At 43.5% G+C, this 25,512-nt stretch overlaps 1 protein-coding gene across 1 annotated transcript in view; it reads right to left on the bottom strand.

Annotated features, from left to right (window-relative positions):
* Positions 1-25,512, bottom strand: part of mmp24 (matrix metallopeptidase 24) — an 88,459-nt gene that overhangs the window by 38,497 nt on the left and 24,450 nt on the right. The window contains exons 2-5 of the mRNA XM_028575801.1: positions 17,972-18,120; positions 16,274-16,390; positions 3,906-4,005; positions 2,519-2,723 (exon numbers count right to left, since the gene is read on the bottom strand). Of these exons, the coding sequence (XP_028431602.1) occupies positions 2,519-2,723; positions 3,906-4,005; positions 16,274-16,390; positions 17,972-18,120 (571 nt within the window). The remainder of the gene's footprint in view (positions 1-2,518; positions 2,724-3,905; positions 4,006-16,273; positions 16,391-17,971; positions 18,121-25,512) is intronic.

Raw genomic sequence — 25,512 nt, 5'->3', positions numbered from 1 at the left:
TGGGAGCCGAGGTGAAGATGAAGGTGGTTCGTCCTCGCGACGTCCTTCTGAAGCTGATAGCGTGAATTAGTTTTCGGAGCGTCTGAGAACTTTGCTGTCTCACTATCTACCTTCTAATCTTTCAATTACTCACTCTGTGCGTGTGTGTGTGTGTGTGTGTGTGTGTGTGTGTGTGTGTGTGTGTGTGTGTGTGCGTGCGTGCGTGTCTGTGTGTGTGTGCGGAGAGATTTTAAAGATAAAGAGGCGTGTGTGAGGGTGTGTGTACGACAGCACCTGGGTGACCGCAAACACACACACACACACACACACACACACACACACACACACACACACACACACACACACACACACACACACACACACACACACACACACACACACACACACACACACACACACACACACACACACACACACACACACACACAGACACACACACACACACACACACACACACACACACACACAATATTATTAATGTACAGTGTATTGACAAAATCAGCACTTTATTAAAAAGGGGAAACCGAACACAATGACATTTCATCGTGGATTATTTTTTTCAATTAATGGATAAGTTGTTTGATTGATAAAATGTCAGAAAATGTGGATCAGTGTTTCCAAAAAACGCCCAAGATGACGTCCTCAAATGTTTCATTTTGTCCCCAACTCAAAGATATTCAGTTTCCTGTCCCAGAGGAGAGAAGACACTAGAACAATATTCACATTTAAAACACTGACATCAGAGAAGTTTGACCTTTTTTTTCGTAACAAATTGAATTGTTGACAAGTAATCGGTTAATCTTCACAGCTCTACAACTGTTGTGTTCATGGGTTTCTTACACTTATCTAAAAAGCAAAAATCCTATTAGATATGGACAAAATCTTTCGTGTCGGTTTAGGGGGTCCTGGACGTGAAAACGTTTGGAAACCACTGCTCTAAACTCTGTTACATTAAAGTCAAACTGCCTGGATGCATCCGGAGGGAATGTTCCCCGGGACGGTTGGTACCGACACAAGACGCGCGCGCACACACGCACACACGCACACACACACACACACACACACACACACACACACACACACACACACACACACACACACACACACACACACACACACACACACACACACACACACACATTTAGAGCTTCCCTGTCAAAGCTAATTCTCTTTTCTGCTAATCTCTCAGACCAGATTCCTCTCCTCCCCTCCGTCGCCTCCCTCTCTCTGCGTCTCCCTCGCTCTCTCCATCAACACGTTGGTTACTGAAGCGGAGGCAATCTGGCATGAGTCATTTGTCAAACGGAGATAGAAGAGGAAGGGGGGAAAAAAAACTACAAAGTGAAGTGTTTTTTTCCCGTCTATTTTCCATCTAATGACTGAATGGTGTGGTGCTCAAAGATAGGGGAGAAGGACATCTCCACATCCAGCATCTCATTTACTAATGCTATATATTGGAACATATTGAAATGACAAACAATTTAATCAGTTGGTATTTCACTGCTGTCATTCACTATGTTCACGCTGGCTGCAATATTTCAACATGAGCTCGAGTCAAAATGCAAGAAATATCCTTGTAAATAGCAACTTTCTCAAGGTCATAGTCAAAGCGTTGGTCAATGGCGCGATCACTTCCCACTGCCTCAAGATAGCAATACGCCCAGAATGCACCTGAACACACCTCCCTGTAGGACCAGCACGCCCATGGGCGCTCAGATGGGCGCGGGTGCATTCTAGAATCGGGACCTTGAAATTGTCGCATTCTGTCTCCATCTTCAGGAAACGTCTGAAGGAAATATTGCTTCCAATATATGATTGTTGAATATTCTTCAAGTATATATTTGTACTGGGATTGTCTGTATACTGTGGCATTTGTCTGCATTACTCATTGTAAATTGAGTTTTAAGTGTCTGTATATTCTCTGTTGTATGTTTATTGTTATTGGACCCCCTCCGAAAAGCTTAAAGTAGCTTATTTGGGGTTCCCCGTGTCACACGGCCTACATATAATCATAGTACCTTCTGAAACTGTGTATTAATGATAAAGGCTAAACCGATATAAACACTCATTTGTGCCTATGTCCATTAAGCTTATCAACACTAACATGTAGGCTGGCTGGGTTGTGTACTATGTCATTGTGCAATAAGTAGGTTATTGGGGTTATGCAATATGTTAGTGGTGCAGTACGTAGGCTATTTGGGCAATATGTACGGGGTTGTTCGATTAAAAAGTGCCACTGAAAGGAGGAGTTAATGTGCTTACTCCATAGGTATGTATATCTGATGTATCTAATGTATATGAGAGTATGGTTTGTGTTGCATGAGAGTATGTTCTGAGAGATGCTTATTTTCTGTTTTTTGTGTTGTCTTTGTAAAGCTGCGGAATGGACAGAGTCCAAAACAAATTTCCCTACGGGGACAATAAAGTATATCTTATCTTATGATGACGTGTGAATAAATAAAAAATAAAAATAAACTAATTGGCGATACCCAGCCCTGTAAAGGAACGAGTGTCTCACCGTCGTGGTTGGCGTTGCCCAGCGTCCAGGGCTCGTCAGAGTCAAAGTGCGTGTCTCCTCCGATGCCGGCGCCGGGGAAGTAGGCGTGGGCCAGGAAACCCCCCTCTCCGTCGAACGGAGAGCTGTCGCCGTGGAAACCGGAGGCAAAGAAGATCATGATGTCGGCCTCCTTGCCCTCGTTCTTGATCTCCGAGTACGGCACCTCCTGAACAGGAAACGAGAGGCGCGGAGTGGAGTGACGAAAGAGAGAAACGATGTATACGGAAACACAGGATCATACTGTGAATCATAGCAGGAGGTTTCATATTAATTACTATCTACAGCGAGGAACGAAAGTAACCGTCTTTAATCAGTCCCTCCAGAAAAACGCAATTATGCGATCGCATAATTCAATGCATAATCAGCCAAAGTCCGCATATTTATGAGGGGGGCCGCATTTTTTCAAATACGGCGCACTTATACAAAATATGCGGGGCTTGCATGATTTCATAATCCCCGCACTTTCGTTGCAAAAAAGTCACATATATCTTAGCAGAAAGTTGAAAAATGTTGTGTTTACTTCACACAAGAGCAGCCATTTTCCCCTGTTGCCATGGGAATGTTATGAAGTGACGTAATTACGCGACGTGTATATCATTGAAAAGCAGGTTGTTGGGGGGGAATCACATTTTTTTTTCTTTTTCATCAAACCGCAGTTTTTGCAAGTTTGCGCGATTTCATTGCATAAAATTGCATAAATATCCCGCATATTCCATCACATTTTTTAAGAAAACGTGCCGCATAATCAAGGATTTTTGCCCGCAACAATCACAAAAAAACTCTGCATTTTTCTTGAAGGACTGTTTAATATCACTTTGGTTTTAATCTGGATCAACGGAAGAACATTTCCAACATCTTCACCTTCTGCTCTCTAAGTGTTAGCCGTTCTAAAACAACCTTCGAGCTAGCAAGCTACTGCTGAAAATATCACGTTTTGAGGAGAATTTGGATGGATCAACAAGGCAGGCCTGCTTGATCCATCCTTCTATTAGTCTGGATCAACAAAAGTACATTTCTAGGATAATTGGTGTGGCTCACGGGGCCGGACGCGCCTTCCGCTCTACGTCTGTTGCCGTTCTCAAGAGAAGAAGATGTTTAGAAGAAGATGTGGATGGTGCAACAAGGCAGGCTTGGCTTGTGATTGGTTTGAAGAAATGCAAACAACCCTAGAGCACGTTTTCCTCCCATCCCGGAATGCTGTGTGGACTAGCAAGACCTTCCTCCGCAGCGCTGTGGAGGACGGTCTGGCCAATGCGAGACTAATTTGATCCTGAACAGTCATACCAACACCCGATGGCGACACGTCAGAGACGTCGGGGCAGATGTGTAAAGCTGAAACGTGTCTGACCTGGAAGGAGAGCGGAGTGACCGTCTGCCACACGTTGAAGGCTTGTCGGATCGCTCTCTGCGTGTCCTTCTCGCCCACTTTGGGGGTGAAGTTCGATATGCTGCGGGGGAGACCAAAAACAGAGCATTAAGGATTAGTTACAGGGCTGCATGATATGAGGAAAGTTTCATATATATATATATATATATATATATATATATATATATATATATATATATATATATATATATACACACATACATACACACACACACTACTGGTCAAAAGTTTTAGAACACCCCAATTTTTCCAGGTTTTTAATTGAAATTCATGCAGTTCAATGTCTTATTGTACTCTAAAATGAAAGAATAGAACAAATGAACAATTTAAGTTAAAAAAGAAATCATGGAATCAATTTATAAACCAAAAAGAAAAAGAACATTTTTGACTCATCAAAGTAGCCCTCTTTGGCAGATATAACAGAGCTAACAGAGACAGGGATAGAGAGAGGGGGGAGAGAGAGACAGAGAGAGAGACAGACAGAGAGAGGCAGGGACAGAGAGGGGGGAGAGAGAGAGAGAGAGGCAGGGATAGAGAGGGGGGGGAGAGAGAGAGAGAGAGAGAGAGAGAGAGAGAGACAGAGAGAGATACAGAGAGAGGCAGGGACAGAGAGAGGGGGGAGAGAGAGACAGAGAGAGGCAGGGATAGAGAGGGGGGGAGAGAGAGACAGAGAGAGAGAGAGAGAGAGAGACAGAGAGAGGCAGGGACAGAGAGAGGGGGGAGAGAGAGACAGAGAGAGGCAGGGATAGAGAGGGGGGGGAGAGAGAGACAGAGAGAGAGAGAGACAGAGAGAGGCAGGGATAGAGAGAGGGGGGAGAGAGAGACAGAGAGACAGAGATAGAGAGGGGGGGGGAGAGAGAGACAGAGAGAGAGACAGAGAGAGAGACAGAGAGAGGGGGGAGAGAGAGACAGAGAGAGGCAGGGATAGAGAGGGGGGGGAGAGAGAGACAGAGAGAGAGAGACAGAGAGAGAGAGAGACAGAGAGAGGCAGGGATAGAGAGAGGGGGGAGAGAGAGACAGAGAGACAGAGATAGAGAGGGGGGGGAGAGAGAGACAGAGAGAGAGAGAGAGAGACAGAGAGAAACAGATATACTCTGGTTGTGGAAGAAGTATTCCGATCCTTTACTTTAGTAAAAGTACTAATATCACACTGTAAAAATACTCAGTAAAACAGTAAAAGTCCTGCATGGAAACTGTAGTTTATAAAAGAATCTGATTTTATAAACTACATGAGTTTTGTGTGCAGAAACCTTAATGTGCAAAGTAACTAGTAACTAAAGCTGTCAGATTGTGTGTGTGTCTGTCTGTGTCTGTGTGTGTGTGTGTGTGTATGTCTGTGTCTCTGTGTGTGTCTATGTGTATGTGTCTGTCTGTGTGTATGTGTGTCTGTGTGTGTGTATGTGTGTGTGTGTGTGTGTGTGTGTGTGTGTGTGTGTGTGTGTGTGTGTGTGTGTGTGTGTGTGTGTGTGTGTGTGTGTGTGTGTGTGTGTATGTGTATGGATGTGTGTGTGTATGTGTGTGTGTGTGTGTGTGTGTGTGTGTGTGTGTGTGTGTGTGTGTGTGTGTGTGTATGTGTGTGTATCTGTGTGTATGTGTGTGCCTGTAGTCTTAGCTAGCTGTCTGGATTTACCCTGCAGAGATCTGAGGACCAGTTAACCATAGTCCTCACAAATCCACCGGAGGTTAGAACGCCAACACAGAGACAGAGGAAGGAAAAGAGGGAAATCCGGCAGAATATCCGGTGGCACCGGAGCAATTCTGGAAGTAGAACGTCGTGGATATAGACTAGAGCAGGGGTCGGCAACCTTTTTGATATGAAGTGCCCTTTTCAAAATTTCTTGTTTATTAGTGTGCCATGTTAATTTTTTTTATGACATCACATCAAAATGTAATATCCAGGGAATCTGTAATAATCAGGACCTTGTAATTATTATTATTATTGTATATTATTATTATGGAAACATGGTTTTAGTATGCAGTCCTGATTGGTGGAAAATGGGCTGACAAAAATATCACTGTCAAAGAGCCTGAAGCGAAAAGTTGTGGAAAAGCCCAGCTTTAATGATGAATGGACTGATAAGAAGGTCCTGTATGCCTCATTTTCAATGAAATGATGCTGTGGCAAAATAATAATAACACAACCAGCATCATTATCAAGAATGAAGAACACGAACATAACAATTGTGTCATTCACGTGCATATTAAGTAGGCACATGTATTTGTTTTGGTCTAATAATGCATCCATATTTACCGCTCCAGCGGAGAGGATGGTTTCTTCAGACAGCTTAAGTTTATAAGAATTTGTCCAAATTTCAAGATTCCCTGCAAACTAAGATAAACAGACTACAAACCGACAGCTTTTCTTTTAGCTTGTTTTGTAAAAATTAGCTATTTGCAGAGTAGAGCTGTGTTTGCGTAAAACAGCGCGGTGGACTAGAGTGGACTGAGCAGACAGAGCAGATTGAAATATCGCTTTCTACATGTTGATGCCGGTCTACACAGCTGAGTGCACTGATAAGTATTGACTTTTAACTCCCGAAGGTTTAATGTAGCCTCCTTACAGTAACGAGACCAGCGTTAGTTCATCTGCCCCAGCGGCCATTGGTAATCCTCTTTGTATTGTTCCCAGTCAGAGATATGAGTCAATCAAACTACCGTAAATAACCGGTCGCGCACAGGCGCCGATTTATGTTTTCCTCCGTGGGTGCTCACACGCGCACACAGTTTAAAAAAAAAAAGTAGTCAAAAATGTTTGCATTTCAGAATCTTAGGAAATGGACAGCGGCCGACACGAACACACACGCCGTAAAGTAAGCTAGCTTTCAACTCAGGACAGCGCCACTTCTCACAGATAGGACTGGAGATGAGAAGTTTAATCAGCTTCGGGGGAAATTATAAATCAATGCCACCGACATGACCAATCACACTATGACAGACGCTCCACTTAGCACCACCTGCTATGTTTAATATGAAATTAATATAAAAATGAACTGGCAGTCTGGCACATGTGGGTGCTCAGTATTTTTCGTGGGTGCTCAAACTCCGGAGCACCCACGGTATCGGCACCTATGAGGTCGGCAACTGTGAACGTTGTAATTTAGCATGCGGATGAGAGAGTGCTTCAGCATTTCAACCATGATTTCAACACATCAATAACTCTCTTGCACACATATTGCCAGCGTGCCATTGGTTAAGGGCACGCGTGCCTAAGGTTGCCGAACCCTGGACTAGAGGATCTATAATACACAGAACATTTGCCTAAATAGTGGCCTTTTCTAAAATACTGCCGCGTCTGTGGTGTTTTGACTCTTCAAATGTGACGCCTGCAGAGCTCCACAGGAGCATCAAATGAGCCATGTCAAATGAGACGCGTCAATTATCCCTTTAAGTGCATCTGGACCTTTAGATTGCACCTTTTTTTTCCCTTCATGGGTAGATTGTTGTTTGAAGATTGCTTTGAAAAGGCCGTGTGAATAATAAAACGTGACTTGAAATAGAAATATAAAAGACACTGTCTCCGTTGCGGCCCCCGAGACTCTGGAACAGACTTCCTATTCGTATTAGGTCCTCCTCTGCTGCCGAGCTCTTCAAGTCTCGTCTTAAAACACATTTTCATTCTTTGGCGTATGACTGAGTCTAGGGACATTTGTGTAGTGTGCTGTTTGTATGATGTTCATTGTGTCTATATTTATACTGTCTTCCTTGTGATTTTATAACATAATATAACTTGGTTCAGCTTATGTTGGTTTTAAAAGTGCTCTATAAATAAATGGACTTGACTTGTTGTAGAGTCAGAGGGAATATACTTTAAAGGACCGCAGCTGTGCGTTTTGGGAAAAAAAACTGTGCCGTCTCAGCTAATCTGAGTTCAGCGAGTTTAAGCCCTTTTTATTCAACTTTTCTGACAGGATGTTTGCTGCAACATCGTGCAGTGTGAATGGCTCCGAAAACAACTCTTTGTCAGTCTCATAAAACGCCTCAACTGTGAGAAATAAATGAATTCAGTCTTGTTTTGACATTCTTTATTGTATTCTTCTTCGTGGAAGATAATTAAGAAATCTTCTGTAGCCAACTGGGAATGAAAGAAAGTGTCTGTTTTTGCATTTTTTTTTTTTATGGATGTTCAATCATATTTCACACCCTGTCTTGTCTGTGCATGTGTCTGTTTGCTGACAGCGGACACAAGTTCAAGATTTTTTTTTACTTCATTTCAGAACCGCCTGCATGCAAATCCCTTTATAAAGTGTATTTATAAATCCAACTTTCCACCCAGAATACTAGTGAGTGCGTGTGTGTGCATGTGTGCGCATGTGTGTGTGTGTGTGTGTGGCGGTACACCATCTGTGTGTTTTGGCCACAGGTCATTTTTGGCTTTACTGCCGTAATGTTCCACACCATTTACTCATATCAGACAACTGCTACCTAGCACCACACACACACACACACACACACACACACACACACACACACACACACACACACACACACACGCACAGACGCACAGACGCACAGACGCACACACACGCACAGACACACACGCACAAAATGTACGACGAAGGTAACAAGCAACTACATGTGAATGAGTCTGTCTTAAAATTTAAATTACGCTTCATCAAAGCTTTCCAAAAATGTGAAAACGTGTTTTCCAAAGTCCCAAGATGACGTTCTCAGATGTCTTGTGTTGTCCCCAACTCAAAGATATTCAGTTTCCTGTCACAGAGTAGAGAAGACACTAGAACAATTTTCACATTTAACAAGCTGACATCAAAGAAGATTTACTTTTTTTCCCATACAAATTATTCAAACCAATTATCAATTTATTTAATAGGCGACAACTAATTAATCTCTGCAGCTCTACTAATTGGCACTAAAAAACAAAACACAGCTGAGGCTGATGGGAATGTCTTTAGTTTGGGACACAGATTAAAGTCAGAGGAGCCCTGAAGTTGTTACAGTTCATCCCGAAAGGGAACATGAACGTCTGAAACTAACATGATGGCAACCCATCCGATAGTTGTGAATATATTTCAGTCAAAGCCAAAAAATGTCGACAAGAGTATCTCCAAAGACAGAGGGGTTCATCCTCGGGGGAACAGGATGTATGAAACTTTGTGGCAATCCATCCAAATAGGGATGTAAATTTCGGACCAATAGCCGACCGCCGTTAGCCGATCATTACCCGTCAGGCAGGCGACGGAGTCCTAGTTCACCCGTTAATAAATAAATTGTGCAGCCAAATTTTCTTTTATCATGCAAAAATGATTTTGTTTTGTTTGAATAATATTGTTTTTAATTGTGTTATGTCCCTTTTATGTCTAGGAGAGGAAAATGATTTGGTTAAAAGGTCCCATGACATGGTGCTCTTTGGATGCTTTTATATAGACCTTAGTGGTCCCCTAATACTGTATCTGAAGTCTCTTTTATATAGACCTTAGTGTGGTCCCCTAATACTGTATCTGAAGTCTCTTTTATATAGACCTTAGTGGTCCCCTAATACTGTATCTGAAGTCTCTTTTATATAGACCTTAGTGGTCCCCTAATACTGTATCTGAAGTCTCTTTTATATAGACCTTAGTGTGGTCCCCTAATACTGTATCTGAAGTCTCTTTTATATAGACCTTAGTGGTCCCCTAATACTGTATCTGAAGTCTCTTTTATATAGACCTTAGTGGTCCCCTAATACTGTATCTGAAGTCTCTTTTATATAGACCTTAGTGGTCCCCTAATACTGTATCTAAAGTCTCTTTTATATAGACCTTAGTGGTCCCCTAATACTGTATCTGAAGTCTCTTTTATATAGGCCTTAGTGGTCCCCTAATACTGTATCTGAAGTCTCTTTCCCGAAATTCAGCCTTGGTGCAGAATTACAGCCACTAGAGCTGGCTCTAAGGCGGAGGGAGGGGGTGTGGCCTTGACCAACTGCCACTTTGCTCGTTTGAAAGCCATGATGTCTCTCTCATGTGTGGGCTAAATTCTCTGGGCGGGCAAAGCAGAGAAAGGGAAGGTAACCTTTCCCCTTATGACGTCATAAAGGGAAGACTCCAGATTGGCCCATCTAGCTTTAATTTTCTCAAAGGCAGAGCAGGATACCCAGGGCTCGGTTTACACCTATCACCATTTCTAGCCACTGGGGGACCATAGGCAGGCTGGGGGAACACATATTCATTTTAAAAAACCTCATAAAGTGAAATTTTCATGCCATGGGACCTTTAATGGTTAAATGGCAGACAGACAGACAGACAGACAGGCAGGCAGGCAGCGTGCCGCTAGTGTGGCTTAAAATAGATGAAACGAATCTTAGACATTCTTTAATTTACATCAGTTCAAAAACACACAAACATCATTTACAGACTACCTGCAGAGAGAACAGGCCGAGCAGCTTCAAGATGCATATGTTTTCTCTCTCTCCGTTTCTTCTTCCCAGCTTTCTTTCAACTCGGTTTCAATCGAATGTGCTTTGTTGGCAGGAAAAATTAACGGTCCAATATGTAATATTGACAGATAGTGTCAGTATTACATGTTGGTTACTGCAGTCCAAATTCAAAATACTGGAGAGAGTCATCTCCCCCGCCCCCTCCTCCCCAGACTTGAAGTTCACGGGAGTTGCCAGGTTGAGAACGCTTACCCAACATCATACATGTCAATGTTAGCTTGATGCTAGTCTCGCGTTGCCAGACATTACTGCACAGCGCGGCGGTGTTGCTACATGCTGCTATGTTGACGGTTATATAAGTGGCTGACAGTCCCCTTTTATTGACTAACCGCAACAACAATGAACACTAAAAAGACCACAACCTTTCGGAGCTTTGTGCCCGACTGACAGCCACATTTTCTGGGTTTAACATTGCTGCAACAACCGCCAAATAGCCCGTAACCTTTTGGAGCTCTGTGCCCGACTGACAGCCACCTTTTCTGGGTTTAACTTCACTGCAACAGCCACTAAAAAGACAGAGACCATGCAGAGCTTTGTGCCCGACTGACAGCCACCTTTTCTGGGCTTAACGTCGCTGCAACAACCGCCAAAAAGACCGCAACCTTGCAGAGCTTTGTGCCCAACTGACAGCCACCTTTTCTGGGCTTAAGGTCACTGCAACAGCCGCTAGAAAGACCGAAACCTTGCGGAGCTTTTTGCCCAACTGACAGCCACCTTTTCTGGGCTTAACGTCACTGCAACAGCCACTAGAAAGACCGCGACCTTGCAGAGCTTTGTGCCCGACTGATAGCCACCTTTTCTGGGCTTAACGTCGCTGCAACAACCGCCAAAAAGACCGCAACCTTGCAGAGCTTTGTGCCCAACTGACAGCCACCTTTTCTGGGCTTAAGGTCACTGCAACAGCCGCTAGAAAGACCGAAACCTTGCGGAGCTCTTTGCCCAACTGACAGCCACCTTTTCTGGGCTTAACGTCACTGCAACAGCCACTAGAAAGACCGCGACCTTGCAGAGCTTTGTGCCCGACTGATAGCCACCTTTTCTGGACTTAACGTCACTGCAACAGCCGCTAAAAAGAACACTACCTTGCGGAACTTTGTGCCCGATTGACAGCCACCTTTTCTGGGCTTAATGTCACTGCAACAACCGCCAAATAGCCCGCAACCTTTCGGAGCTCTGTGCCTGACTGACAGCCACCTTTTCTGGGTTTAACGTCACTGCAACAGCCCCTGAAAAGACAGAGAACATGCAGAGCTTTGTGCCCGACTGAGAGCCACCTTTTCTGGGCTAAATGTCGCTGCAACAACCGCCAAAAAGACCGCAACCTTGCAGAGCTTTGTGCCGACTGACAGCCACCTTTTCTGGGCTTAACGTCACTGCAACCGCCGCTAAAAAGAACACTACCTTACGGAGCTTTGTGCCCGACTGACAACCACCTTTTCTGAGCTTAACGTCACTGCAACAGCCGCCAAAAAGACCACGACCTTGCAGAGCTTTGTGCCCGACTGACGGCCGCCTTTTCTGGCCTTAAGGTCACTGCAACAGCCGCTAGAAAGACCGAAACCTTGCGGAGCTTTGTGCCAGACTGACAGCCACCTTTTCTGGGCTTAACGTCACTGCAACAGACACTAGAAAGACCGCAACCTAGCAGAGCTTTGTGCCCGACTGATAGCCACCTTTTCTGGGCTTAACGTCACTGCAACAGCCGCCAAAAAGACCGCAACCTCACAGTCGTCTCTACCCAGGACACAGTCACTGTCTGTCGGCTACGACTGCTGAACAGAAGCGATGGAACAATTTCGGCAAGGGGGAGATTCTCGGTACTACTACTTCCAGACCGGTTATACAGCTTGTTGATACACTCTTATGTTATAACAATACACATTATGGTTGCATCCCAATTTGTAATTTTGCGATTCTGTTTCTGTCTTTCTGATTCTTCTTTATTCACCTCCACTTCGTTTCCTCCCTCATCTCTTCCTGGACTGGTTTTTAAAAGATTCACCTCCTTGTCCTGAGGCATCAGTAGAGAGATACACAGTTACATAATCCTGCAGCTCAACCGCAACGCAGCGGGTGATCATTTACAGTTGCCAGCAGCCCTGAAATTCCTCTAAATGTATGTCTCTGCATTGCTCCAGATGATCCAAAAACCAGTATTCAGAGCAAGACATTTCCATCAGCCTCAGCCAGGTTTTGTTTTTTAGTGCTAATTAGTAGAGCTGCAAAGCTGAATCGATTAGTTGTCAACTATTAAATCCATCGCCAACTATATTGATAATCGAATAATCGGTTTTAGTTTAAAACTTCTGATTCCAGCTTCTTAAATGTGAAAAGATACTCAGTTTAGTATGATATAAAAACAGAAAAGAGGAGAACATCTTCATATTTGAGAGGCTGAATACAGCATTTTCCGTTATTTTGGCATGAAAAATTACTTCAATTGTTTTTTTACTCGTCGAAGCTCAAAATAATTATCTAATCTTGTGGAAACGGATGTGTAACAATATACTCAACTCACGATTCACGATTTTAAGTTGAAACGTAAAAAAAAGAAGAAAAGAAAGAAAAATGTCAAAATAAGCGACAGTTTTATAAAATATGGGTTCCTACTTCCTCCACTGGAACAAAACGTTGCGAGTATAAATAACCAACATAAATTTGAATCAGAAATAATGTAATCCAGGCAGTAATGTAAATGAGATACACACAGGTGTATAATTCACAGGAGACGGGGCTGGCTCTGGAGATAGTTTTGGCGCCTTGGAAGAGGAACAATTAAGTTAAAAACGATTACAGTTATGCAGCTTTAACGGTGGCAGGGAACTGAAGACGACACGGAGCCGTGCGGCGGGAATGGGACAGGCGATAGCAGGGTGAAACACAAAGAGGAGGGCCGAGGAGACTCAGATACAGGAAGAGGTAACCAGATCTCAAAGTGTGGGTTTTATGTAACGCTGTAGAGTGGGCTGGGATGCCTTCAGTGTCTCGTGGGAGCGCTGTAATTCACATCAGGCCTGTAAAGCTGTGAGCAGGGTAGTGTGGAGGAAAAAAAGGAGAAGTGAGAGGCATGAAAGGAGAAGTGAGAGGAAGAGAGAGGAAGTTGGAAAACCCAGATTAATTTATAGTTGTGTTTGCCGCGTTGCAAATTAGCTTTTTGAAATTCTTTTCCTCCTGAGAGTACCTGGAAGTACTCTTCAGTTACAGATGAAATGCTCTTGCTTGCTCTTGTAGGAATTACTGGAATTGTTGGGTCTTTGTAAATTATAGAGTGTGGTCTAGGCCTACTCTGTCTGTAAAGTGTCTCGAGATAACTCTCGGTAAGATTTGATACTATAATGAATTTAATTAGATCTTTAAATTTCCGTCGTGGCCAAGTCCGACGAGAGAAATATTTGGTCATTCCTTCTCCTCTCACTCGGTTCTTTTTTTTCCTGCATTCATCTTTTATCCACACTATTCCTACCTCCACAATACCTTGCTTGGATTCTAGGCGAGATGTTCTCATTTATCGTCTCTTTTTCTTAGAGATTTTGGGGAAGGAAATAATGAAGTAAAGAATCAGAGTGCTTCTTCCACTTCCAGAGCTTATGGCAATGCAGCGTTCAGTGCCTCAATACGATTCCACTTAAATGCCTGCTCTTTGATGCTCAGAAACGATGCAACAGGCAACAGAAACATTGTTGCGTGTGACGCTATGGCTAACACTACATTTGGCAACAGGTAACGTTAGCCGACCGTTAGCTAGTAGCTAGATTAAACACGGTTAGGATGCTGACAGGTAAAAAGGTCTAACGTGTTGCTGTATTTCACTGGAAAGGATTCCAACAGTCTGCAGCTAAAGACACAGAGGAGGCATCGTGGACACTGCCGGAGAAATAACACAGACGGGACTCAATGGCGCATTCAAGTGCACCTCGTAAACTCATGGTGCATTCAAGGTTGTTGTAAAGTTCACCTCTGCCATCTAGTGGTTCTTTTTGTTGTTTAACAGCATTTGACTGGTGAAATAAGTTGTTATTACATTTAAACAAATCACTTAATTTTGACCATATGGCCTTAGCAATAAACAAGCCATTATTTAAAGGTGCAGTAGGTTTGTCATATTTGCTGAAACTGACCCTATGTTCCAGTAGAAATACATGAAGCAGGTAATAAAAAAAAAAAAATCCAGCTCCTCTGGCTCCACCTACAGCCTGTAGTGTGATTTGGAAAAAATCCAACGCTCCCTGTTCAGATGCACCAATCAGGACCAGGGGGGCGGTGTCTTACTGCGTGTCAATAACTGCTCATGCACTGCTCATTCTCCCTTGTGGGGGGAGGGGCTTAGGAGACTGTTTTGGGTTTTAGCGGAAAGAGGGGGGGAGTGACTGAGAAGTTGTCGATGTTCACATTTTTTAGCTAAGTCCTGGATCTTCACAATCCTAGCTACGGCACCTTTAATGTCGCCAACTTTACTTTTGTGCTCCTTTTATTTTGGTTTAGGCACTGTTTGGTGGTTAAAAAGTATAGTTTTAGCACCGGTATTTGAAACTGCAGCTGGATTAATAACTGATGGCAGAGAGATAGAAAAGATAGAAACGAGGGCGGCACTATGCTTTTTTAGAGATTGTAGTTACTTTTATGGAGGAATTGTCCAAATACGTACGTTGTATTGTTTGTTTGACACAAAAGCTTTGAAACTTCTGAATTTGAGAAGTGGAAGATAAAAGAGGAAGAGAGTGAGAGAGAGAGAGAGAGAGAGAGAGAGCCACAGAGGATAAAAGACAGAAGCAACAACGGGAGCTGGGAGGTGTTCAGTATCTCGCGGGACGGCTTTAACCTGCATTAGAGCTTTATTACATGGCTGAGCCGCCGGTTGGATGGTCACATCCTACAGGGAAATGTTTTACTGTTCGGTATGGAGACAGACAGTAGAAGACAAGAGAATAAAGACGTGGAAAGAGAGGACGGAGAGATGAGTGGGTGGATGTAATGCAAGGATAAGAGATGCATTCAAGGCCTCGCGGGACGGAGCAAATTTACATTAGGCCTACCCGAGTTCAGACTGAGAGAGAGAGAGGGAGAGAAAGAGAGAGAGAGAGAGAGAGAGAGAGAGTCTGGCAACCAGAAAAACAGAGACGTGGTCGCTGTTGGACAGGTGAGGTTGAGACAGAGATGCACTTTCTCATACAATGTAAAGCATTCAATGACACAAGGAACATTTATTACAACAAACGTAACTCTGTAATCCCAGATTTCAAAGAGCTGACTATCCTGTCAAAGTAAAGCTACCTACACGTGATAAGCGAGTAGATAACTCTCTGCCCGCCGCAAGGTCGTAGCGTAGCGCAGGTAAACGTCATCAAGGGTGGCAACAAAGCCATTTTCCTTATCTAGGTAACGACATTACTTCATCGGTTGCGCTTTTGAAAGGTCAGCGGCAACTGGGTCAAAGTTGAAGTAATTTGAGCTTTGAGTGCAGCGCAAAGCAGCAAATCTGAGAATTGTGCCAACGCCAGGGGTAGCGCAGCGCGTTGTTGGACGGAACGGATGATGCAGTGGAACGCCTATCATGTGTAGGCGGCTTTAAACATTCTCCTGGGGAAGGAGACCGAGCTTATCTTGCTGCCCAATATGTACAAACTTGCCACAACCTGAGGGACAGTGAATGACTGACACACACACACACACACACACACACACACACACACACTCTAGAGGTTGCATAAGAAGTATTTTTTCTATCTTACATTTGACACTTAACGATATACAGTATATTAATATGCTGTTGTTTCTTTATTGACCCTAAAACAAATGAATTATTGACGCACGCACGCAGCAAAGGGATGAATGATAGATAGATAGATAGATAGATAGATAGATAGATAGATAGATAGATAGATAGATAGATACATACCTGTAGGAGATCTTTTTGTCTCTCCATTTCTGTCCCGTCAGGGCGTAGCGTTTGTTCCTCTGCCGGCGGCTGGTGTGAGGATGATCTGGGACGCCACAGCGAGGTCTCCTCATCCACCTGGACAACAACAACAACAACAACAACTCACTGTTTGGTACACAGGAAGGGGTGTAAACCACAAGTTTTATCACGGTACGATACTATATCGATTCTTTGGACAACGATACCATATTATTAACGGCACGATTTCGATTCAAGGAACCCGCTATCGATACGATATTATATGCCAATTTATCACAGTTACATTTATATTAACTCAAAAAAGAAACTAAATACGATTTTGTGAATTTGAATGACGGAGCTCTTCGGGGCATTTAAATGAAAGAATTAGTGCTGTCAAACGATTAAAATATTTAATCGCGATTAATCGCATTAATGTCATAGTTAACTCGCAATTAATCTTTTTTCTAATTTTTATCTAATCTTAATGTCCCTTGATTTCTTTTTATCCCATTATTTTTTCCTCATTTTAATGCTCTTATCAACATGGGAAAGTGGATTGGCTTGCTATGTGCTTTTGTCGCCTGGCTTTGACGAGGGAGGTGGGAGAATTGGCATCGGCTGTGTGCTCGGCCATTGGCTGGGTGCTCGGCCATCAGCTGTTTTGTCCTTAACTTCTTCAGGACATGAACACCTCTTTCCTAGGTGAAAGTCTTGTGTTTTCTCCTTAACTTCTTCAGGACATGGACACCTGTTTCCTGGGTGAAAGTCTTGTGTTTTCTCCTTAACTTCTTCAGGACATGAACACCTGTTTCCTGGGTGAAAATCTTGTGTTTTCTCCTTTACTTCTTCCGGGACATGAACTCTGCTCCCCGGCTTGAAAGCCCTGTGTTTTAGGAGTCAAACATCCCCCCCAACCTCCTCCCTACGAGGATCTTCACGCTCTTATACAGCAGCAGTCAATGTGCTGCTGACAGTAATAAATACGTGGAAAACATACGAGTTACAGTGCATTTCTTTTCGTAGCTATATGTACTAAAAATAATAAGGCCTAAAATAAGTTAAAGGCCAATCTTTGGTTTGTATATTACAAACACAAACACACTAGTGTCTCAGCATCGGCAACACTAACTGGAGTTCAGCAAGATCAGCCAGGGAGCGGCCGCACACTGAGGCTAAAAATGTCAGGCCAATTAGAGTCCATTTATATCAGTAATAATTAATCTGTGTGGCCTTTAATCTGAACTGTGGTCTCGAAAAGGTTCCATAACCAGGGTTCATATGCATTTTAACCAATACTTTTCCATGACTTTTTGGCAAATTTCCATGACTATGTATTCCTGAAAATGTCAGTCAACATTATACAATAAGAATAAAAATCTGTGTTAAAGTTTACCCTCAGAGGTTTAACAATAAAATGAATGTCAATTTATGTGGTAGTGGGATTCGTAATATCACACCCGAATAGAATGTTGACGTTAGGACAACGTGAAAATACATTTAATAATCACATATTATTATACTGTGTTAAAAAACAATTCCATGACTTTTCCAAAACATTCTGGGTCTTTGTTTCCAAACCCTTTCCAGGCCTGGAATTTGCATTTTTCAAATTCCATAACTTTTCCAGGTTTTTTCAATACGTATGAACCCTGCATAACAACCATGACATAATGTCAAAATGGGCCGGTGACTCACTCTATAGTCGTCTCGTCCAGTATTCCCGTCACAGGAATGCCGTAGAAGCGCTGCATGGCGGCCACGGCCGACTGCATGGCTTTCTCCTGCCGCAGGTCCGACGTGCGCACGTCGTGAGGCAGCAGGTAGCCGTAGTTCTTCAGCCACGTCTGAGAGACAGAGAGGGAGGGAAGAGGTGAAAACAACAGGAATACAGGTTAGTTATGATCATACAAACACACCGGTCCATCAACAGCAACGTGAAATGCAAAGTAAGCAGGGCAATAAAATTGACACACTCCCAACTTGCCAAATGCGGGTGAAAATTAACAGGTAACATAGTCATCAATCAAAAAACTCTGCGTCTGCTTGAATCGGCGGTTTGACTCGTTTGCTGCAGCTCATGCCCCTCATCTGATAGCTCCTCGACTCCTCGGTCCATCTTGTTCAGTCTCTCCTCGGCGAAGACAAGTCTCTCTCTTATTTCTGCCCAGAGGAGCGAGGAGGGAGCATCAAGGAGCAGACTGATCTCATGAGTATTTATGACATGCCAATTGGTATGCCATAATTGGCGTGTCATCAAGACACATACTCGCTTTTTAGCGTGTTTATCAACGCTGTTTGGCCTCCATTGACTTACATTACCTTGCGATTGCGTGTGAATTGATGCCGTAGCGAGTAGAAGGAAAGGGCAAAATCTACGTAGGGAGGTTGGTTGGGGGGTGGATGGGTCAAACAACACAGGACTCTCACCCAGGAGACCGGGGATCATGTCCCACATGTCACGTTTCCTAAACTCAACCGCCGCGTTTTTCTTTTACTAAACCCAACCGGTTCTTCTTTTAAGAACGCCACTTGGCTTTAGATAGTGGAGTGTATGTTTACGTTGTATATGGCGTAGACATACACGCGGATAGCTCAAAATGCGTACAGATAACACGCCACTTGGCCTAAGAAAATGGGTGGGTATGTTTAAGCGAAGTCATGATGTCATGTTGCAAGGAGAGATCGTGGAGGAGCTATAGGCGAGGATCCAGAGAGCAGCCTTCCTGGAAGCCGTGCAGCTAAAGGAGTTGCTAACTCCGCCCAAACAGCTGACAGATTCACGCGACGCTTCAGAGGAAAGGACGTCTCATCCCTCTAAAACACATTTGCTCGCTGCCTCTCTCCTCCGATGAGGAAGGGAGGCAAGTGGCAACTTTGAAGCGGTTATATTAAGGTATAAATCTTGCATAGTGTGCCTTTAAGGCTGTTTGAGTCCCTGTAGTCTGTACATGGAGAAACAGATGTTTGTAGAGGCGAAACCTGCTCTTCCCAGCTGTGGGGACATAATTTTATGACGCACGCACCGCAGCTACCATAAACCTTGCCTCATCCTACATTTCCCATAAACACTGTGTCGTGACATGTCGTACAACCGTTGGCTATGTGTGTAGCATGTGCGGTATCGATCACAAGCTACAATGAAAACGCAGAAGACATTAGAAATTAAAGTAAAGTTAGGGAAAAAAAAAAAAAAACATATCGCAAGTTACCAGCCTGATTGGCTGGTAACTTTGAAAACCATGTTGGCTGATGTGAAAAATGTAAAAATTCAAAAGCAGTGAAAGTAAGTCTTCACACTTCAACGGATGGAGCTCTTCCCATTAAAGTTGTCCTCCGATGTGGCCGAGCGGAACAAGAGAACGGAGGTGAACAAAAGGGTGGGCTGACAAACTGAAAGAGGATAACCAAACACTCAATCAGGCTGTGGAAAAGAGAGAAGACACTGAGAGATTGATGGAATACGTCAGAGAGAAACTGGAGAGAAAGAGATCAAGAAGGATGAGGAAAGAGCTTTTCCCCCTTTGCAGAGAATTTGATTCACAACGATCCAAAAATCTATGCCGAATCCACAAGTTTCCTCGGCCGATTCTTATTACGTCGTATTTTTCACTTAGCGTGTCTGTCTCTTTAATATGACATAACAAGATCTGCACAAGCCTCCTGAGAGAGAAGGGAAGGGGGAAGAGAGAGGTAAACATACCCCGGCTGAGTGCAATAGGAGTAAAATTCCTTTCTTCTATTCGCAATAACTCGGCTTAATTTGCACATGTAGTGTAGACATTGTTAGAGTTTGCGCCGGTATTTTTGTGTTGTGTATAGTGTATGTAGAGGAAACATTTTAGTACTTTATACAGGGCTGTAGTACTTGAGTACTTTAGAAATGTTTTTCTATCGTCTCGGACTTGTCTTGGACTCGGATTTGTCTCGGCCTCGCCAAATATTCTAGTTTGTCTCGGCCGAGTCCAGCGATATGTATACTTTTTCTAAAGTAATTCCTCTAAAAAAAGTGTTGGAAATAACAGATTCACATTTCCGTTCTGTTCAGTCAGTTTCACCCGAACTCCTAGTGGATGTCCTATAACACGTTTTTATGGACACCCTGCAGCCAATCAGAATCAAGTATTCACCCAGACCGTGGTATAAACTTTAGTATTGCTCACCCTTTTCCACTGCATGATGTAATGTCAGGTTCAAAGATGGACTCGTCTACAGCCCTGACTTTATGTCTTTATATGTGTTTTTTATCTTGCGCTCCTGACTGCAGCTCCATTTTCCCATCTGGGGAGGGAGGAAAGAAGGATAGAGAAACTGAAAAAGGGGGGGAGTTGAAAGGGAGAAAGAGCAGCAGGGAGAAAGATGAGAGAAGGGAAAGGAGGGTGGGTGGGGGAGATAACGAAGGCGGAGGTTGAGCCCTTCTCTACAGTAGGTCATTAATATTTCACAGAGTGTGCCAGCCGCTCCCAGCCGGCCCGGGCCCGGCAGCAACCATCAGCGCCTGCCTAACTGCCATGACGGACGCAGCGAGGTCATCAGCGCTGAGGGAATCAGTCTGTCCCCCCGTCCCTTCACAGCCGACACACGCACAACATTATTCACACTTTCACACGGTGCTGCACGGTATGAGGAAACGGTATGCGATAACGTTGTTGGATAATCGGTCCACGTACAGTAAAGGCAATAAGTCTGTGTTGCCTTATTTGACAGAAATCTATATGCATTTTTCTGTTATTTCTGACAATTTGAAAAACAAAAAAATTATATTATGCTTTGAGTAAATGAAACCCAAATTAACAAAACTGGTTAAAAAAAATATTAATATTTAAATCAATCACGGGAGAGATTATACAGACTCTGGCAGTGGTGTAGTCTAATGTATTGTAGTGGGTATACTGTACTGAATATACAGTATATATTAGCCAGAATCTGCCTTTGGGGGAGGGGGGACCATATCATAGTGGGGTGGTCTGCCTGTCCTCCCGAGGGAAGTTTTGAGCAACGACTTCATTTCCTGCATTCTGATACACTTTTATGCACCAATTTGCGGTGGAAAAACCTTTATTTAGCCTATGCAAAGAAGAAAAACACAGATGACAATTCTAAATATGTCAAAATTATAATGGAAAGTATGTTGTTGCGTGTCATTGGGCATTTTTAGGTGGATATATGGACATTTCTTAGTGGGTATGCTGCATATCACGTAGACTACACCACTGGACTCTGGAAATTAATCTAAGATTAGCGCTCATATTCATGTTTATGTTCTGCTTGTTCAACGTTGTTTTGGTAAATTGGTCTTAAAAACACATTTAGGGAGGATTTGAATTGCTATTTTTATTCTCAATTCTTATCATTTTGGCGCTGGTGATTTTCTTTCGGGGCTGGACAAAACCTCTTTGGGGTGGGGAGAGTGGGGGCAAAAATTTGTCCATGCAGAAACCATGCCTTTATTTAAACTTGATAAATCATTGAGGGGCGGGAACTTCATTCATAGTTTAGCCAGTTTATTCAGACTGTGATCCTAATCGGCCTTTAATCCAAGAGCAAACGTGAACACACATGGCCCGTGAGCCGAGAGGAAACGGAAACTGCTTACGATCCAATTAAAAACCTGCGGTGATGACAACGCAACTACTGTTCTCTCACAAAACATCTCCGTCTGGATCCTGTAAATTGAATTCTGCGGAAACCAGACCGTGATGAAGAACAGAAACGGAGCTGCGGGCCAGAATCAACAGAACTGTTTCACTGTCGACTGCCAGGATGGATAAAAAGATCTCCATTTGGAGTAAGACAATCAGAATGATAACGCCGTTTAATCTATACGAACAAAATGGAAGTCTTGGACATGCGTTGCTGTCAAGCAATGGTTTTAGTTATCAAGGGCTTATCACACGGGGAGCAGCTGTCACGCCTCGTAATTCATTTTCAATAAGAGGCAAACAGTAGGGCTGCACGATATGAGGAAAATATGTAATTGCAATTATTTTAACTGATACTGTGATTGAGATTTGATTCACGATATGGGAGGGCACGATCGGTTTTGTCTCATTGTTCTCATTTTCATTGAAAAATATTCAAATGAAAACGATTATAGTGTGATTTTTGCGAGAATCTGTACCAAACTAAGATTTGTTTTTTAGGATAATATTTTCGGGGCTTTTCCATTTATTCGATAGTGACAGTGGATAGACAGGAAAGGTGGGAGAGAGAGAGATGGGATGACACGCAGCAATGGGCCACAGGTCAGATTCGAACCTGGGCCGCTGCAAAGAACTCAGCCTACATGGGGCGCGTGCCCCACTGGGCGAAATAGAGGTCGCCCCACAAAGATTTATTTCTGTAGTCTGTAGGACAGGATTTGTAGGCCCAGGACGTTTCTCCGGCTAAAATTGCGATTAATTGTGCAGCCCTAGTGAGCGGGCAGGGGGGGGGAGAGACGGATTGTTGCCGTTTGGTAGTTCAATAAAATATAAAACAGTTTTCTAAACAGTTATCAGAACGTAGACAGCGCGGCTTCTGCATCGGCACGAGACTGGATTTATCGGGTAACGTCCGTAATTATGACATAAGCTATCAACAATAACAGTCCGTAGTTAGAAAAGACTTTCTGTTATGAATCGACCTGGAATTATGCATATATGGTACCACAGTCTGCTTATCTCATTCAGTTGTATGGCAGGGATACAGTAGCACACAGCATCTCCATGGTTACCACAAATTGATTGCCTGGCGATTACTAGGGGAGCGTTTTCCTTCACATGAGGAGCGTGTGAAAAGCTCCCCGTGTGAAAAGCCCTATTTGTCATATCGTTTATAGATCTCAACGTTTCCTACCGCACTTGAAGGCAGCTTCATTTCACAGGAGAGAGAGAGAAAGAAAGAAAAGAGAGGAGCGAGACATGGCGAGTGCGGGAAACAGTCAGCTGTTACACAAACTCCCATGCAGTTCAGAGCTTGTGTTTTGGGTTTTAAACTCTCTCTTGTGGCAGAGATAGAGGCAGTGAGGTTTCCTGTTTCCTGTACGGACTCTCACACCACCTCAAAACACACCGAAAAGTCAGTACTCTAGTTACACGACTGGCCACCGCAGCATGACAAAGGGTCGCGGTTCTCCGCAAGTTGAGTCAGTTTCTTTTTTTTGAGGACGGAAACCTCAACACAAATATTCCTGAAGAAGTCCCATTCACCTTGTCTCACTTCAAATGTCTCACTTCAAATGCCCTGATCACCGTGTCAGGGTTGTGTTCGCTATAGCGACCGCCTCGCTCTACATTATCCCTTACATATCATGCAAATTGGTGTGCCTTCATTTTCATGCGATATCATACGCAACCGTTTGTGAGAGGGCAAACTTTCTAGTGAAGGTCTAGTGCTGAAAAGGTTGCCAGCTATTATATATCTTTGTTTGTTTGTTGGGCAGTGTGCTGGAGTTTCTTTGCAAATTTGGGTAAACAACAGCTGACTGATACAGGCAACAGAGAAGTTGCCTAAAAGGTTTTGACAGAAAAATGGAGCCTGAAGATCTATTTACAGTATTGTTATTGTGCCCTGCATGACACACACACACACACACACACACACACACACACACACACACACACACACTGCAATGAAGTCTCCAAGAACTTCGATTAGTCATAGTGTGTGTGTGTGTGTGTGTGTGTGTGCGCTCAGAGGAAGCAGTTTGAATTAAATAATTCACCAGCTGCTATTATACAACAATTACTACACTGCCAGCAAAGCTCTGAACACACACACACCTCCATATGTGAACATGTTTAATTAATATTCTTATCTCACTTGGATAAAACGGTTTCTCTGTGAGTCGTTGGATGTTGTGGGAGTTTCAGAAACACAAAGACCCCAAAGTTCAGGAACTGCCTCGTGAACAAAAGCCCTCAGAAAACCCAATTACCCAGAGAAGAGAAGAAGAGCAGCTTTTCGAGGTCGCTCCCATCGAGAAGCTGCTGCAAAATTACAGCCTCAATGCAACTAGTCTGGATCAACGGAAGAACACTTCCAGGATAATCACCTTCCGCTCTCTCTGTGCGTGTTCTCAAAACTCTGTTGCATCGGAAACGACCTTCAAGCTAGCGAGCTACACGCTGAAAATGTCAAGTTTGGAGAAAAGTTTGCATCGTGCAACACGGCAGGTATGCTTGATTGTTGCGGGGAATGATTGTAAAGATTTACAAAGAATATGTTTAGGGCATTTCCTCTCTAACTGGGACGTTTTGGGACCGATTGGTGGGATTGCTGTGGATAAAGTACACACGGAGATACTCTGGTGAGAGCCAATGAGGTTTAACCATGTATCCAGCTAATTTAAATAGCTCACGTTACTGTATTGTGTCAACAGTTACCTTCATTTAATATTGTATGCAGAGTTTTCTTTTGCAGGGTGCAAATGTTCCACCAAAACAAGTTCCTTCCTGAGACAAGGTCATCCCTATGTTCCCACATTTGTACGATTTTTGTTAAAATTAGACCCTAGGTTCCCACAGCCCTATGTTCCCAGGGTTAGGGTAAGGGTTAGGGGTTGGGCTTAGTTACCAGATTTAGCTAAAAGCTACATTCCATCTGTAGTCCATGGCTACTGGATAATATGTTGGGTGTAACTGGCTACTAAATTGGGAGAAAGGGGATAAAATCTGATACAAATTTATGAAAAAGTAAATGTAGGAACATAGGGCCTAATTTTGGAAAAATGTGGCAACACAGGGCTGTGGGAGGCACGCTTCCCCTGAGACTATTTAGCAGAGCCACCGTCACTCCGTCCAGAGCTTAGAGCCGCCCAAACGATTGTGATTGGTTTAGAAAAATGCAAACAACCCAGAATGGTTTTTCTCCTCTCCCAGAATGCATCTGTGTTGGAGCCGGACCTTACTCCACAGCGCTGTGGAGACAGAGCTGGACATGCAAGACTACAATGCAACTAACACTTCACTCAAAGGATGAGTCTTACAGCCCTATAGGAACAAATAACCAAATTACGTCTTCAGCGCGTCGACCTAAATGATGACCAAAACCAATTAATAATTACTTCGCCAGGTGCGGAGACTTATGGCTTTCAAAGCTCAGTTTCCGTCCTGAAAAGTGGAACATCGAGACATTCCCGCTGCGGTTTTCCCAAAAAGTCATCCGAACCACAACTGTTCTGCATAAACTTCTGACAGAATACATGTACAAATAAAAAGGAAAAACAAATAGCGAAGTTGAGATGGAGTTTGAAATCA

The sequence above is a fragment of the Perca flavescens genome, chromosome 4 (genome assembly GCF_004354835.1).
Source record: "Perca flavescens isolate YP-PL-M2 chromosome 4, PFLA_1.0, whole genome shotgun sequence".
NCBI classification, from domain to species: Eukaryota; Metazoa; Chordata; class Actinopteri; order Perciformes; family Percidae; genus Perca; species Perca flavescens.
The sequence above is the reverse complement of the archived record's forward strand: the minus strand, read 5'-3'. Positions and strand labels throughout refer to the sequence as shown.